At 41.6% G+C, this 14,265-nt stretch overlaps 1 protein-coding gene across 1 annotated transcript; it reads right to left on the reverse strand.

The window, feature by feature from the left end:
* Positions 1-1,487: 1,487 nt before the first annotated feature.
* On the reverse strand, positions 1,488-13,242 carry shox (shox homeobox). The gene is given in 7 exon segments (XM_005475433.4): positions 1,488-4,760; positions 5,124-5,265; positions 5,268-5,345; positions 7,276-7,364; positions 7,551-7,608; positions 10,929-11,137; positions 12,765-13,242. Coding segments are annotated over 7 exon segments (951 nt in total). The 5' UTR covers positions 13,012-13,242; the 3' UTR covers positions 1,488-4,632.
* Positions 13,243-14,265: the final 1,023 nt, after the last annotated feature.

A 14,265-nucleotide genomic window follows, 5' to 3' on the forward strand; every position in this document is an offset into this window, starting at 1 on the left:
ATTAAGGATTAATCTTCAAAAAATCCCAAATTGTAATTATTCTAATTCTATCTTATTTTTTGTTTTCACGCAAAGTTTTAAGTAACAGTGTTTGTAGATGGCGCGGATAAGTTTAGTAATCGCCTCTAATTGACGCTGCAATAGGACAGAAAATAATGTGTTTTTATTAGATAACTTGCTTGGATTGCGAAGACAAAAGCCGAATGCTTGAAGTGAAAGTAAACGGCTAATGAACATAACATAAACAGCTGAACGGAATGTGAACTTAATGCCTCGTTTTTTTTTCCACCCAGAATTTATATTCTTGACAGTTTCCACTTTCACTTAAAAAGAAAAAAAAGAAAGACTAAGTGTTGACCCAGACTTAAAATGTTGGTTTTAATATAGTTTCGCACCACTGATGACTCCAGATACATTTATGAGCATTAGCCAACAAAGCAAAGTCTAGCCCAAACAAACTGGGATGAAAGGCGCCCTTTGATCCCTGGCCGACCGTAGTGACTTCAGCACTTCAGCTCGATTGTTTTCAGCTGAGGTTTCTCTGGGTGGCTTCACTTCAAGCTACAGCTGAAACTGCCGGAACAGGATTTACTCGGGATTTAAGAACCACAAAGTTGGTTCACACACACAAGAAGAAAAAAAAAAAACTCCAAGCTAAACCAAACAAGCCTGTTATTTTTTCAGAGTTGTTGCAAGTAGCCCCTCAAGTTATTGTGATATAGCATGACAAAAGCTCTAACTTCATGTCTTTGAGCTAAATATACACTGTCTTCTCAGGCCCATAAGCTCTGTCATTTCACACCATTACCGGTGCCCCGCGCAGCTTTATGTTGAGGCTACGACAGCCCACATTCCGTCTGATCATAGTTGTGTGTGACATTTCAAAGAGGATTATGAGAATGAAATGTGATAAAAAACTATTTTCACGTGACCCCTGAGCACTTGACCTCTGATGGGCTAGCACGGCGTAGCACCGAGCCTCAGACTTCTGGGACAAGCTGCGAAGCTCATTCTTCCCGAACCAGACGCGACGAGAAGTGGACGACGAAAGGAGCGTACGGGTGGGGAGAAAAAAAAAATCTGATGAGCTGTACTCTTTGGAAATCAAAACAGTTACTCGAAGAAGCGCTCGTTTATAGCAGAATTTGAGATCACTATAGGGAATCCAAGTACATTTCAACAGAGGATTAAAACGTCGAGACAATAAGGAGCGAGCCCTCATTCTGCAGCCTGTAAGAACTAAGGAAACGTTCATTAGCAGTAAAACCAGATGTAAATTTAATATCAAGCACAGGAGCCCACTAAATACCCCCCTCCCACACACACGCGCTTTCTCAGGTACACACACATACCCACTCTCCTCTATTAATATATTATTGTGTATTTGTTACTTGTGGCCAACATAAATAGCTTTATGTGCTTGAACATGTTGACAAAGCAGCCATGGCTCATTGGTGGTTGATGGATGGCTGTGTGTGCCTTGCTAATTATTAGTACACATAAAAGGATGCTGTTATTTCCAGACCTGGCCTCAGCCAGAGGGGTCACTGGGTAAATATGGAGCCATCAGTCTGCGACCATATCACTCAATCTTGATGTATGAGCAAAGAGGTACAAATTAAACGTGCGGCGACCTTCTAGGGGGTACCGCACTCAACAGGACGCCATTTGGGATAATTCCTGTATGGGGTTCAAACAATAAGCCACTATAGCACATGGTGTAATTACTTTGTATACACACATCTGGAATTAGGCTCCCAGAGGAGGCTAATACACTGAGAAAAAACAAGCCGCTGACCATTTTAAAGTGCAAAATTTAGTATGTGTGGGTAAGACAAGTGGAGGGACTGACTTGAAATGCTGACAAACGTGTAGAAACTCTCGATCTTCTCAAGTGATGTGCTCAAAACACGAACAAAACATCTTCTCTGAGCACACGGGTCAGAGGACATCACTTGTCAGATGTACAGTAACCCTTGCATCTCTTTGCTCGCCTGCTATTTTCCCAGGCTTCCCACTCCAGTTACAGCCATCTTGCTTCTATTTGACGACTGTTCTGCCCCCCACTTTCCATACCAATCTTATCCGTGTCATTTTGACAAACACTGCGAGAGAGATGTGCCGCGCAAGAGGCTCCAGAAAAAAAAAAGGGCTGCATCTGGATTTTATAGCAGCTCAATTTTCTCCGCTGGTGTGTGGCACAGATCGGATGGGAAGAGCTGGACCGGCTAACACGGAGTCTGCGTGAATGTCAACTGTAGACCGATATTGATATTGATCCGCAGATTGAGACTGTTGTTGAGGATCAGCCGCAACATGATGTGAGGCACGAAGAGAGCGTGACGCAAATACCCCGAACACTGGGAGAGGGGATTAGTCGTGGGCTGCTGTTATTATCTTGGAAACGTGGTTACCACTGTGTATCCAAGTAATTTCCAAAGACTGCAGTGCTGTTCGTTTGTCGAGCGTATAAGAAAAATTACACTTACACTCCCCAGGAGGATTAGCTCATGTACAAAACCGCGGGTTTTTCGTGCAGTTTAACAAGTTTGAACAGTATTTTTTAAAAGTCGTGTACAAATATTTATAACTTTATTGATAGTTTACTTGTACAAGATGTACATTCATATTTTGTGACTCAAAAGGGGAAAAAAACAAACTGTACGATGATCCATGTTTAGGCATGCTTGCATATGAAATGGTAATCATTTTAATGGGTACAACAAATTCCATGGATTGTTAAATTCAACCGTCCCTGAAATGTTTGTAAACTCGGACACGCTACATTTTTTTTTTTTTTTTTTTTTTTTTTTTTTTTAGGCAAACAACTTACTACAGCCACACCCCCCACGCCACCCCCCAATTCAAAATGAAACACTTAATAAAAACATACAAAAATAAATGCAAAGCCATGTAAAAATGTACACTTGTAGTTCAACTATTTAATCTTTCATAAACTTTCAGACAAAATAATAAATAAAACACCCATATGCTTAATTTAAAATGGAGACATTAATAAACATTTCTAAATGGAGGTCTGGTAAGACAGAACATGTTGTTTGGAGACTGTTCGAGGTCACGTGGACCTGAAGTGGATCCACATATTTAGCGCAGGTCTGACAGCAGTGTTTAAAAGGTTGTCAAAATAAACGGAATTTCATCCCAATGTTTTTTCTGGAACAATTTGTAAAATACACGTTGAATTTATTTGGAAATTAAGGATGAAAAAGACAAAAAAAATCACATACAACATGCAAAATTAAACTAATCGTATCATAAACAACTGCTCGGTTTGGGTTAGGGTGCTGATTTGCTGATAAAACACTTTTTCCTAAAAATGCAAAAAGCAAAAGGGATTTCTTCGACCGTTGGTGGAGTAGTTAAGAGGGCTTCTTTTCATGTACCTTAATTTCTGCTGAATCCAAAAATGTGCTCATGTCTTTCCTCATAAAAGCTGTGCCTGATGTATAGAAAATTGTCTGAATACATAGGTTATGTAGGGATATGGCACCTGGTCTTTAAGGGGGTTTTCTCAAACTAAACAAAATATACACTGCCGTAGAAAAACTGGTGGGTTTGGCAAATAAACTGAGCACTCCAACAGTGCATGAAAAAAATAAAAATAAAATAAAGTCATTGGGTCTCTTTATCATTGAGGACTAACTGCTAGCTGTTTTTACTTCTTTTTTTCTTTTTTTGCTATTTACAGTATTGCACTTAAACTGCACACCATTGCATTTCAGTTTGACTGATGCTTTCTTCATATTTTTTCAGAATTACAAAAGAAGAAAGGAGGAAAAAAGAAAATCCCATTTATACCCTTTATCTAAGATAATTGTTCTTTTTGCTGATCGCGTGACGATATCAAACCCAGCTCCCCCCTTTAATTAATAAAGTAGTATCTGCTTGTAGTGCCATTTGTAAACACCCACGTGCGAGACCTGAAGTGCAAAGGCGATCTTCACTTCTTTACCCAAAAATACAACACAACAAACAGAAAGGAAAGAAAATAATAGAGACAGAGCGAGAGCGAGATAGATAGAGCACACTTTGAGAGAGAAATGCAAACCAAAAGTCTCGCCAACACATGCCCGACAACACAGAGCAACGTCTCTCCACTCTGCGACTAACAACAACAAAAAGAGGGAGGAAAAAAACGGATTTGTTGCTTTTGTTAGAGCATAAGTCCATCAGAAGAAGGGTATCAGACTCTAATGGAGGCCTTTGACTTTGAAGGTGTCGGGGGGGCATGTTGGATGGCAGTGTTTAAAACAGCTGTCGAGTGTTAATGTCAGGTGCGGATGGAAACCAGTCCCAGTAACGGTCCTCCATTAGAGCTCATGCACTTGGCAGCAGCAGGGAACACAGTGGTTGGAGACAAATATGGCCTTTTTTTTTGTTCTTTAAATGTTTTCTTCTTTCTTTTCTCTAGTGAGGAGCGGGGCACGAGGGGAGGGAGGGGGGATTGGGGAGGGGGGTGAAGGTGAGAGCCGTTCCAATGCCTCGGTGAGGTGATGTTTGGGTCTGTTTTCCCCCCCACAAGCTCAACCCTTTGCATTGTCAACATGGCGGCAGCCAGCGTCAGCGAGGCTCTGCTTTTGGCCCTGCTGCTGCCTGCCAGTTTGCTTTGTTCTAACATCTTCTGGTCTGACGGGCCCCGGGCCTGGCCCTCAGACAGACATCCACATGTGTTTGTACGGTCCTTGGGATGTGATCTGTGCCTGGAGTGGACTGAGCCACTGGCCCCGCAGAAGTCCTGCCTGTTGGGCGAAAAGTAAAAGGTGATTTCATTGGTATTTAATTACCGTTCTCTACAAGTGGTTTGTTTTGGCAGCTGGTTTTGTGACAATTTTCTCGCTCCCCTCCTCCTTTTCTTTTTTTTTATTTTCTTCCTCCACTGTTCTCCCCCTTTCTCTCTCACACCCACTCTCTCTCTCCCCCTCTCTGTTATGTGTTCCTCTCTTTCATTCTCACTCAGTGTTTTTGTTTATTTTAGTTTTAGCTGTGAGTGTCACGGCCCTTTCACAGGCTCAGTCTTGTGTGAGAGGCGATTATGGGCATCAGGCGAGCGGAGGGGCAGCCCGGTGGGGTCAGAGTCCCAGAGCCTCGGTGTGTTTTCTTGCCTTGAGTCGCAGGTCGGCGATGCTCGAGTTCTTGCTGTTGCTTTTGGCGGCTGCTGCCACTGCCGCCGCCGCCGAGGCCGAGTCGGCCAGAGATGCGATTGGTAGTCCGAAAGGAGGGGGCGGGAACATCAGGTAGGGCGCGTGTGCGGCCAGGTGAGGGTGCAGGTGGGGGTGGGAGTGGGCAGAGTGGGTGACCCCTTCCAACTGGAGCTGTGCTTGGACCTGCAGAACAGTGAAAACGTAAAGTCAGCATGAGCCCCTCAGGACAAGTGTGTGTGTGTGTGTGTGTGTGTGTGTGTGCGTGTGTGTGTGCGTGTGTGCGTGTGTGTGCAGAGAGGATTTAGGTTTCACAGTCTGACACTATTAAATTCCCCCTCAATTGTTACCCCCTCAAAGCTGTTGCTTACAGTGTGTTTTCTATGAAAATAGTTAAGGGCTGCACTCTGCGCTTTAGCCCTTTCTTCATGTCAGCTATTCTAAAAGTTAATGAATCATACATTGCTCTCAGACACCACATCCAATTTAATCGTCTAGAATCAAAGTCTTTCTAGGACCCAGAACAGATTTGTTTAATTCAGACTGAGGACTCCGTTATACCCTTGGAAATACGCAGTCTTGTTATCCTGATTATGTATTCAATTGCATAAATAAACTATTTTGCACTGAAAAGATATTCACATATTTGGAGTTATAAATATTTATCCAGACATATTCCTGAGTCAAGGGGAGGAAAAAAAGAAAAAGAAACCATAAGGAGCATAGGATATCAGTTTTCACATTCTTGGCAATTATTTTATAAGAAGTAGGTGAAAATTAAGCATCCGCTTACTTCAGAGGGAGACAGCTGAGCCTGTTGCCATGTCTCATGTGTTTCAAACACCACAGGAAGAAGTGGGAAAACTAAAGTATTTCGAGCTTTCTTCTCCAACCAAAATAGCACGATAGAAAGTCAAAGTTTTAACGTGACTAAATATTATTTTTAGTTGTATTTTAGTATAAAAATGCAAAAAAGGAGATTTAAATCGAAGTTGTTAAACGAAAGGGAAAATTAATTTGTACCCGCGAGTTTGTGGTTGCTAAGCGCTGCAGTGGCATCCAAACAAAACCTTCTGCAAAACAACAAATTTTTCCACGTATCGCATTCGCCGAAAGAATCGGGGAACAAACTGGAGCCGTGACTGATAATTTCCAATTGTATAGTGCGAAGGCGATTGGTTACACAACGCAGAAGGACCACTGGAAAAACAAATCAGAGTTATGAAACTTGATTTTGTGGGTTATGGCAGAAATTGATCTATCTCTGAAAAAAAACCAAACAGGTGACGCAGGTTCAGAGTGATTGTGTGCTTTCAGCCCAGCACACACACAATCTTTGCATTGCTTTAAAAGACACAAGTCTTTACTTTTTTGTTGACAAGAGGTCATGACCTTACCCATCCACCAGCCGCTAGCCATCTCCTCGTTTCCCATGCATATGCAGCGTTGTAATATCTGAGTCTATGCATGCCTAGTGCCTGTTTCAACCTCGTGCAACGTGCCTCTCTCTCAGTATGCAGGCCTCAAGCCTCCACCCCTGCCAGTGCAGCTCAACGCCAATATCCATCAGAGCCCACTTCATTCCCCGCTTTCATCATCTCTTTTATGTGCTCACGCCCGCCGCACTGTTGGCTTAATTAGGCCGTTGCTTTCCGCGAGGGTCAAGCAGACAACACAGCAACCGGGACGTAGAAGCAGACAGCAGCAGATCAAATGTCTGCCCACCTTTCCTCTCCCTGTACGGTCCAACCTTCTCCCCACAGCCAGAAGGTGAAAGGTGCACTGAGGCCTGGACACCCCCCCTTTCACTCCCCCCTCCACGTATGCACTCTTTCATCACTTCAGTCTAATAGCTGCACATGGCTTATAAACATGCATGTGGAAGCACAAATATAGAAGGCCCACTCTGACACCAATTCCACCGCATATCCAAGCGCAAAACAGTCCAGTCTCAACTTTTACATTTATTTGACGGGTTTTTTTAGACACGACGCATCACTTGTCACCACTGGATTATTTATTTTCCTTTTTTACATTTAAGCTTATTTTGGTTTCTGGATTATTTTTAGATTTTTCAAGCTTTGTCAATTACCACAAATATGAAAACATGGCCTACCTGTTGGAAGGGCATCCGGAGGGCGCCCATATTGACATAGGGTGCTACTCTGCATGCGTCAAGGGGACTGCCGCTGCCCAGAATAACACCTGGAGAGAAGGGAAAGATGTCTGTCAGACAGCCAGACAGTTGTTGTTATGTGAGATGAGGAGGTCACAACTTTTTTTTTCACATGCAGTCATAAAAATGGTGAAACTGTGTCAAAATGTAATCAGTAATAAATTCAGTAATAATAATATTAAGAGGCAAAAATAAAGGCAGCAAATTGCATTCACCTTTGTGCATCTGGTTTTCTTGTTTTCGACATTTTGCTCTCCTGTTCTGAAACCAAACCTGCAATTGAAACAGAAAAGAACTGATTAGAATAGATGCAAACAGTTTCTATCCTATTTGTTGTCATATTTAAATAGTTAAATTAGATTGTCTAAAATGGACAAATTTATTTATTTTTTTGTAACCAGGCAAATAAAAACAGGGGAAATCCAACAGACGCAAGCAAATAAAACCTAAGTCATGTGTGTGTACAAATAAATACAAATTGTAATAATTTTCAAAGAGGAAAAAAAGACTGTAAATGAGACTAAACAAATTTAAAGATTAAAAATAACACTTTTAAAACTGAGTTAAATGGCCTGGTTCTTATATAGCGCTTTTCTACTCAAAGCGTTTTACACAACTCGCTTCATTCATACAAGCACTTTTTTCTTTGCTCTGTCTGTCTAACATGCACACAGAGTAACATGGGGGCAGTATCTTGCCCAAGGATATTTGGCAGACGGGGATCAAACCACCAATCTTCCGATGACCTGCTCTATCTCCTAAGCTACAGCCACTTAAAGTCAGTGTAACTTTAACAAAGTTATAGTAGGGTTGTAAAAAAAAAAGTGTAGCAATTTTACAAGGATACTATGATCCTTCAAATAAATAAATAAATGTCATTAACCATCTTCCAATTTGCTGACTGCCTTTGAAGCTGCAGGCTGCGGGCCTATTGTTAATCACCATCAACTTAATTTGCCTCGTTGAATAACATTATCTCCCCTCCCCTTCGACCCCCGCGATGATTATCGTTTACAGATGCGAAAATTAGCGACCGGTGGAGGACCACAAAGGGCGCCGACTGATGATGATGATGACGACTCGGGGTGCCGTGACGCCGTTTTTAAGCTGCGGGGGAGCGACGTGCAACATCGTGTCGATGGGACTGCAATAACAGGGGAAGTCGATAAAGCGTCCATTAGGGACCGAGGCGAGAGAGCAGGAGATAACAACGAGGCGAAAATTACAAGGAAAACAAATGTATTGCTCTCTGCTTCATAAAATATCATCCAAATATATTTTTTACAATAAAAAACACAGCAGTGAGATTTTCCTGTCAATACGTTATCAATGTCTATAAATCCTGTCCACGTAGATTACATTATTATTATTATTATTATTATTATTATCATTATTATTATTATTATTATTATTATCGTGGTGTAGGCCTGAAGCTAAACACTGCACATTGTCGTTATTGTTTGCGATTGTTTACGCCGTGAGTTATTAGCTCTACAGCGGTAAATGATGGTAGGAAAGGTGTTTATGAAAATCCCAGGTGATTTTGCATAGACGCACAGTAATCCCTCAGATAAATCAAGGCTAATATTAGACGGGCCCGAGATCAATTCCAATTACGTGCCAGTATGTTAAGCAAAGTGAACTACACTGGTTCAGACAGTTATTTCTTCATTAAGGGCCACTCAATGATGCGCTTCACAAATACCCTAATCTCATTTCCTTTTTGATTTTTTATTAGAGACAGTGAATAATGACATTTAATTTAGCAGCGCGCCAGAAACCCAAAGATATTAGTCCTAACCGAATTACTGCCTGCTCCTCACCAAGCTCTCATAACTTTCAATTAGATTCATTGACAGCTGCTCGGAGCGCAGGTTCACAGCCTGTAACAGCCCTGCTGCAATTCGCTCTCACTAAATCTGGAGAAAACATGTGCCAGTGCGCACCCCCCCAAAAGAGAGCCTGAAAATGCTTTATTTATTTTTCCTTCATCTTTTTTTCCCCCAAAAGAGAGCATCGGTGGGTTCCGAGTGTCTATTTGATAACATAAAACACACACACACACACACAGACTCGGTCTTTATCAGTCATATTTCCACCATAAATAATTTTAATGCACGCACTTTATTAGCGATAATCGCAGTGTACTGCTGTCAACTAAGTCCGCTCAGGAAAAAAAAGGTAGTCGGTGGCTTATAAAGCTCTATGATGCGGCTTATTCATCCGATTAGATATAGCTGAACAGCAGCAGAGTTGGCCCAGAATTGAATTATTTCTAATCTGTTTTTATGGGGACACTACATCAAGCCAATGGCAGATATTACAAAGAAAATGAGGAGCGATACGAGTTGACATAAGAGCGCGTCCCCTGAAGCAGCCATTCAGGCTCTTCATTCATTTTAATCACTGGCTGGATTTCTTTCTTCTTCTTTTTTTCTACCCGCAAGGATGCTCGGATCGGAGGCAGTAGGCTCCACAGGCCTACCGCTGCAAGTTCAGCTGACTCTGAGGCTATCCATCCCGGACGGTTTATAACTGATTTACTGCTACTGTACGTGAATCTTTCATTAAACACACACTTTTAAAAAATACTTATTTGTCATACTTGTTAAAAGGGCATGATGAACCCTCTACATTTGATATTTTCCTAAATAAATATAATTTTTTAAATAGTCAAATCTGCGGCAATTGTGCAGTCATGTTTCTAACATGTATAAATGTCGCAGTGAAACCGTCTCCCTGTAGGAATATTAGGACACCACAGAGAAAGCTAGACGGGGCTTTACAAACCTCCCCATAGGAATATTACAGCAATATTTCAGACGTGGAGCTTTTTCACTAACAAGCTGGATCATTTATCTGTCAAGTTTCTAAGGTCAACCTGCCACTAAACTAATGAGCTCCTAGCTTTTTATTCTTCTGTTTTTTATTTATTTATTTACTTGTATGTTTCAGGACACACGCGGCGACCTGTTTATGTACCAAAAGAAACCAGATTTTTTTAAAAGCTCGGTTTTTTCTTCTTCTTATGATTTAAACACGTGGCTCACACGCAGTCTTTCGTATTTCGAGTCATTTCAAAGGATTTTAAAAAACGTCCTCAGTGGGAGAGCAAACAACAGAAAAGGTTTATTTAAAAAAAACAGAAATGAATAAAAAGGGTGCGAAATGACTGCACAGTTTTATAATATATTTTTCACGTTTTTATAGCAATATGCGATTTTTATAGCAAAATTATTTCACGATGGATCCACGTGGTCTGGTTTTCCTCCTTAAAAGCTAAAAATATATTTTCTTATATTTTCGGTTAATTACAGTGGGGTTTCCTTATAGAACAAATTAAGGGCTGGCTAGATCACTAACATATTTCCCACAAAGCAGTGATGCCACTTAACAAATCACCCACACACACACGCGAGCTTACAAGTGTTGCTTAACAACACCAGAAATATTTTCACACTACAGCCGTCAGACAGACAGACAGCAAAGCTTCTTGGCCGCTCCTCACACAGCAGCAGCAACTGCACGATTTCCACTCTGCATCACAGACACGAGAGTGAAGAAAGTGAGTAACCTATGTGGGAAATCCTCACCTGCACTCTGGCCTCGGACAGTCCCAGCCTCTGGCTCAGCTCCTCTCTCATGAAGGCGTCCGGGTAATGCGTCTCGTCGAAGAGCCGCTCCAGCTCGTTGAGCTGCTCCAGGGTGAAGTTAGTGCGACTCCTCCGCTGCTTCAGTTTGCCCTGTGCATCTTCATCCTCGGACTTCACGTCCTCCTTTTTCTCCTTACACTCATATATCCCTGTTAAACGGCCCACGGGTGGTGGGGAAAGAAAACAATTATTATTATTTTTTTCAAAAAGGAGAAGATGCGTTTAAAATTCACACATGCACACATTCCAAGCTCAAAACACACATATCACAAGTGCGCATTAAGGGTTCCCCCCATATAGTCAACACTGGGCCCTGACAGGGGGCCTTAGGCCTGGCACTTTGACAGCAACACACACACGAACACACACACATTACACAGCTTAGTTCTTCAATAGAGAGGCCTGTGGCTGCATTTCCAGCCTCCATAAGTCAGCGTGTAATGTCAGTGCCGTAATGGAAGTAAATCAGTCAATATGGAAGCCTAATAAGGGTATAAGCGATTTAAAGAGCAGAGAAATAAGCCCCGGCTAAACGGAGAAGATTTAGGCCTAATTACTCACCTCCATAAAACAGACCTTGGTTATTTTAGGATATCCATAAAAATCATCAGCCAACACATTTTTTTTATTTAATCACACCATTACGCCGCGTGGCTGACAGTACACTATAGCCTAATAAAAATAGAACAGCCTATATAAGCAGCTATTAAGTGTTATCAGTGTTAATTTTAGCAACAGAGTTGACAACTGCTGCAATTAATGGCCTTTTCTGCCTCATTTTACTGTTTGTACTTTGCTGACGCCAAACTGTTGTTTTCTCTCTCAAATGAAAGTCTTTTTAACTTTTAAATAAAATCCGATCAGTTTATGTTAAAAAAGACAGATTTAATGTAAATTACAGGGCTGATTATTGCGCCATAGTGCTGACTCCTTTTTTAAAAACTCTTTTACAGGATAAATATAGAAACGAGTCCACTAAATCATAGTTTTCTGCCCACTGCACATTGTGTGACTGCTGAGTGAAAGGAGGCCTGTGCTCCTGCTGTATGCTACTTCACAGATTGGAAATGAATAAAGTACTTTTTAAAAGGTAGATCTATTTATGTTTTCAGCTTACACACGATTTTGCAACTGAAACAATAAAAGGATTTAGTGCTACTATAGCGTGTGCAGTCTAAGGGAGCATGGCAATCGGCAGTCCTACAGGCTATGGGTTTATACACTGCATCATAATTACATTATATTTAAGCTTTTACACAACGCCTGCTAGAATGCACAAGAATACATAATTTACTAATAAAGGCAAAAGAAAATACAATGCAGTGCTGACTAAAAGTAGGTTGTTGCCGGATAGTTTAATACCGGCATAAAATGGTGACATATAGTCCAAATAAGGCTAAAATCATTATTAAACATTAGACATTTAATACGATTATATTCTACAGAGCAAATCTTGCTGTATTTTTTTCTTTCCCTTCGTTTGCAAACTATCATTAAACAGTTAAAGCGATGGTCAGGCGAAGGGCCCGCCTCCTGCTTTGTAAAATTATCATTGCAATAACAGATTAATGCGTTAACTTTGGGGAACTACATTGACTAAACGCGGTTACGTAAATTCAACTCTTTTTTTATGCACGTGGATTTTGTAAAATTATAATAATTTAAAAAAAACAAAAAGAAAAATGCATCGCTCCGGACACACCAGACAGCCGAACTTGAGACATTTTCCCCGACATCACGCGGGAGCATTTCTCACAATTAAAGTGAAAACCTTACCCTCTGTCGCCCTCGTAACATTAAAGTCCTTCAGTTTCTCCTTCTCCAGCTCGACGTGGTCCTTGAACAGATGCACCGGGCAGTGGTTGCTCTCCGTAATGTCCTGCAGGTTTGTCTCCGGGCTGCCCAGCTCCCTCGCCCTTGTCAAGCCGCTCTCCAAAACTTCCCTGTACGTGATACTCTCTTTGCTGCTCTCCTTGGTTTTCTGATCGAACGATTTCGACACGAATGCCGTAAGTTCTTCCATGGTCAGCTCTGTCGCTCAGTAGTGCTCCTGCTCAGGGAAATCCACCGTGAATTCTCAGCATATACCGTCTCTATATACCAGTGTACAGCTCACGGATACGCTCTTTTAGGAGGCTGGCAGCAGCGATAGATAGAAGGGGTGGAGAGGAGGTGAGATCACTCCTGCTGTTGTGACTGTGTATTTGAGAGCACACTATTTATACACGGCCACCTCAGCCCAGCGCCCCCACCCCTTCTTCCCTCGGATCTCTGTGTCTCGAGCAATTACAGGCCGGCTCGACTTTGCAGAATTCAACTTTCAGCAGCTTTTTTTTCCTTCTTCTTCTTCTTCTTCTTCCACAAATCAATGATGGAACTGATGGAGGCGGTTAATTGAATTACAGGGTCATTAAAATGCCTATGGTGGCTCACTCCTGTGAGGAGGCTGTATATGGCTGTTGTGTCTAATTAATTCGGCGAAAATTTAATTAACGCGATTAGGAGATAGAAATGCGGGGTTTGTGGAATTTCGCTTTGATTTTCTTTGTCATTTGTTGACAAATGTGTTTGAACCTTTATGTGCGCATGAGCCACCTACAGTTTCTGGTTTATAGGTTTTCTGGACTTGTCTGAACTGGAATTAGCACACAAGATTCCTGAGAGCAAAAGGCGTGCACGGAGGCAACGATCAGCATTATAAAGTTGCGAGTGAACTGAAAATATGTGGACTTGCATCACAATGAACGGGTACTAACGCTGACCCAGTGGGAATTACAATAGATATTAATAATGCCTAAGTAATGTCTGAAAAAAATAAGTGACCCCCTCCTCCAAACATTTATTTTCCTCAAAAAACAAGTGCAGCCAAAATTTATTTGATTGGAGTTCTGAAGTTATTTTCAACTGCCTTCTGCAGATAAGAGCATATCATATAAATGCATACAGCAAAACAGCGGAAAGTAGCCAGCATCTAACAGCAACAGATGCATAATTATCGGATAATGGTGTAATTAATATTTTGGTACTCTAAATTCGGGTCTCTTTTGAGTATTCAGTTGGAATCCTTTGCGGTTTCCGTTTACAGATACGGAATAGAAATCAATAGATATCAGCAGTGAAAAAATGTGCCCTCTTTTTCATGGGAATAAGTGAGCCCATAATGGCTTAACGTTATCTAAGTCGTTCATCAGTCCAGCACACAAACACAAAAAGGCCGAGAGAAGAGTGCGATCCCCTGGGTCTGCCGCCCTGAGCGGCCCGCCACTGTGAAAGTCTC

This window comes from Oreochromis niloticus, linkage group LG16 (assembly GCF_001858045.2).
Source record: "Oreochromis niloticus isolate F11D_XX linkage group LG16, O_niloticus_UMD_NMBU, whole genome shotgun sequence".
Classification (NCBI taxonomy): domain Eukaryota; kingdom Metazoa; phylum Chordata; class Actinopteri; order Cichliformes; family Cichlidae; genus Oreochromis; species Oreochromis niloticus.